General features: G+C 45.3%; 2 protein-coding genes across 3 annotated transcripts in view; one reads left to right on the forward strand and one right to left on the reverse strand.

Annotated features, from left to right (window-relative positions):
- The window catches only part of LOC106531968 (uncharacterized), a 2,260-nt gene extending 1,563 nt beyond the window's left edge, over nucleotides 1-697 (forward strand). For both annotated transcript variants that reach the window (XM_014027930.1, XM_014027931.1), the window contains one exon: nucleotides 21-697. In XM_014027930.1, the coding sequence (XP_013883384.1) occupies nucleotides 21-389 (369 nt within the window). In that variant the 3' untranslated portion in view covers nucleotides 390-697. The remainder of the gene's footprint in view (nucleotides 1-20) is intronic.
- Nucleotides 1-2,679, reverse strand: part of hm13 (histocompatibility (minor) 13) — a gene marked incomplete in the record, with an annotated part of 21,771 nt that overhangs the window by 3,096 nt on the left and 15,996 nt on the right. Inside the window, 2 exon segments of the mRNA XM_014027928.1 lie at nucleotides 30-161; nucleotides 195-693. Of these exon segments, the coding sequence (XP_013883382.1) occupies nucleotides 624-693 (70 nt within the window).

The following is a 2,679-nucleotide window of genomic DNA, read 5'->3' on the forward strand; positions in this document are numbered from 1 at the left end:
ACCATGTCGACACAGACCAGGAGCCACACCTGGACCATGTCGACAGAGACCAGGAGCCACACCTGGACCATGTCGACAGAGACCAGGAGCCACACCTGGACCATGTCGACAGAGACCAGGAGCCACACCTGGACCATGTCGACAGAGACCAGGAGCCACACCTGGACCATGTCGACAGAGACCAGGAGCCACACCTGGATGATGCTGATCTGAAGGTGAGCTCAGGATGTGGTTCTGGTCTCTGCTCAGCAGCAGATCTAACAGCTTCCTGGTTTACCTGGGCCAACAGGTGCAAACACACAAGAACATCGTGCTACCTTTGGTCACGCCCACCACTGAAGCCTGTTTATTCTGGCCCCGCCCCCTGCAGCAGCTCTGTTTCTGTGTGAGTGAAGAAAGGGGAGGAGCCATGTAGGCACCAAGTCGCAACAAACACCAACACCGGCAGTTTGACAGCAGCCGTAACCATGGAGACCATCTGCAGTTCCCATGGTTACCAGAGACAAACACATTGGCAACATAAACCCCACCCCCCTGTTCCTCTGTCAACAAACAGGAAGCTTGAGAGGTGAGGGGGGAGGAGCTTCAGTGAAATGTGGAGGTGGGGGGAGCAGTGATGGATGTTATTGGTCCTTTTTCTCAGAGTCTGATGAGTCTTCTTTAGACTCCGCCTCCTCAGAAGACTCTTCATACCTGCAGACGAGGGAGAAATGTGTTTACTCAGAAAACTCACCTGTAAGAAGAAACGTTATAATTCAGTCTAAAAGAATAAATTAAATCATCCTAACTCATAAAGACTTCATGAAACTGATCTGAGGTCAGGTGAGCAGGTTTGGGGCGGAGTTAATGCGGGGCTTAGGGTTGCCCCTGGCGTTCTAAAGTCTGAGGGTCCGAGCGATGTGATCTGTTTCGATCCGGTTGTAAAGAAACTGAAAGGTGCCTGTTAACACCTGTTAGCATCTCTACATCACCATGACAACACAAACTCCTCCCACTGAGGTCATCTATGACGTTCAAGGATTTACAAAAACATTTTTAATAATTATTCTCAACATTCAGATAGATTTTGTTCCTGCTGATGGAAGGGTGCTGCTCTCGTTTACCTGCCCAGGTGAGACAGGGAGGGGTCAGTAAGGGCAGGAGGGGGCGGGGTTTCTACATGGAGGTGGGCTGTAAGCGGCGGCGACGAGGGGAGGAGCCGACTGCCACGGCGTCCATGGACGTCGCCAGGCTGGCAGGAGAACCGCTCACGCACGGGAAGGAAGTGATGCGCGGGGACGCAGGAAGAACTTCCTCCGACGACTCGAAGCTTCGAGCGAGGACAGACGCAGGAAGAAGACGAGATGAAGAGGTGAGGATGAGGAGGAGGAGACAGAAGATGGAGGAGGAGAGGATGAGGAGAGACGGAAAACAGAAGAAAAATAAGATTTTGAAACTTAAAACTCTAAAGTTCAGCTGCTAAAGATCAAAGTAACGAAAAGACGACTGGAGAGGCAGAGACAAAGGAGGTGAAGAAAACACGAGACAACGGGACCTGTCAATCAGTCAAGACCTGTCAATCAAAACCTTCAGTCGAGACCTGTCATCGACTTACGATTAATTGCTGAATAATGGTTTATTAGATTAAAATTCCTTCCACTCGATTAATTAAAAACATCTGTTTAAAACTTATTTCAGTGTAGTTTTGCTCTCAGCCAGTAGAGGGCGTCGCTGCTCTCWGCCCGGCCCTGCTGAGCAGAGATCCGCCTCGATGTGGTCATAATTAAACATTAATTAATTAAATCTCATTTACTTTTATTTGCGACACAACAATCTAGGGCTGCCACGATTAGTCGACTGTTAAAATCGTCAACAATTAATTTAATAGTCGATGCGTGTTTTTTTTCCGAACTTCGTATTTTTTTAAATCATTTGTGGCAGCCCTAATTACCACTCTTCTGCACGTTTATCAAGGACAGAAAGGCAGACGTGGCAGTGGAAGGTGCCGCAGCAGTTTGGAGAGAAAAACAAAGTTAGAAAAAAAAACGACGCATCAACTTTTAGTCGACGATTTTAATAGTCGACAATAATCGTGACTAGTCGACTAATCGTGGCAGCCCTATAACGGAGTACACCAAACTGGAAGGAAAAGTACCGAAAGCTGTACCGGACTATRCAGCAGTATTACGCTAAAGACAAGAGAGCAGGACGGCAGAGAACGGTAAGCTAACTGTGGCTAACGTTAGCTTCTTGTGAAAGAACAAAACAAAAAGTTAGTCACTATAAATAATTAATGTAAAGTTAACCTGTGAGACGTAACCCGGCCAGTGAACCAATCAAATGAACAGTAAGTGATGTCAYTCAGTCCAGTTAGAACCAGAGGAAATATAAACAAACAGCTGCAGGACTGATTTGTATGTTCACTCCTTTCAGGTCATGTTTATAGTTTGGTTTTAAGTAAATCTTTAGATTAAATGTTACCCTGTGTTTAAATGTTACTTCTACATTTCTCTGTTCAGGGTMGATCAAGTGTTTTACTTTTTTCCTTTCCTTTTTTTCCAGTTAGCATCCTAACAGATTCCTGTTTTGTTATATTTAATAAATATGTAAAAGTTTAATAATGTGCGCGAAATACAAAATTTCTGTTTATTCAGTCAGGGTTTAATACAGCTGCACAAGAAATGTAATAAAATATAATAT

This window comes from Austrofundulus limnaeus, unplaced genomic scaffold (genome assembly GCF_001266775.1).
Source record: "Austrofundulus limnaeus strain Quisiro unplaced genomic scaffold, Austrofundulus_limnaeus-1.0 Scaffold700, whole genome shotgun sequence".
Lineage (NCBI taxonomy): Eukaryota > Metazoa > Chordata > Actinopteri > Cyprinodontiformes > Rivulidae > Austrofundulus > Austrofundulus limnaeus.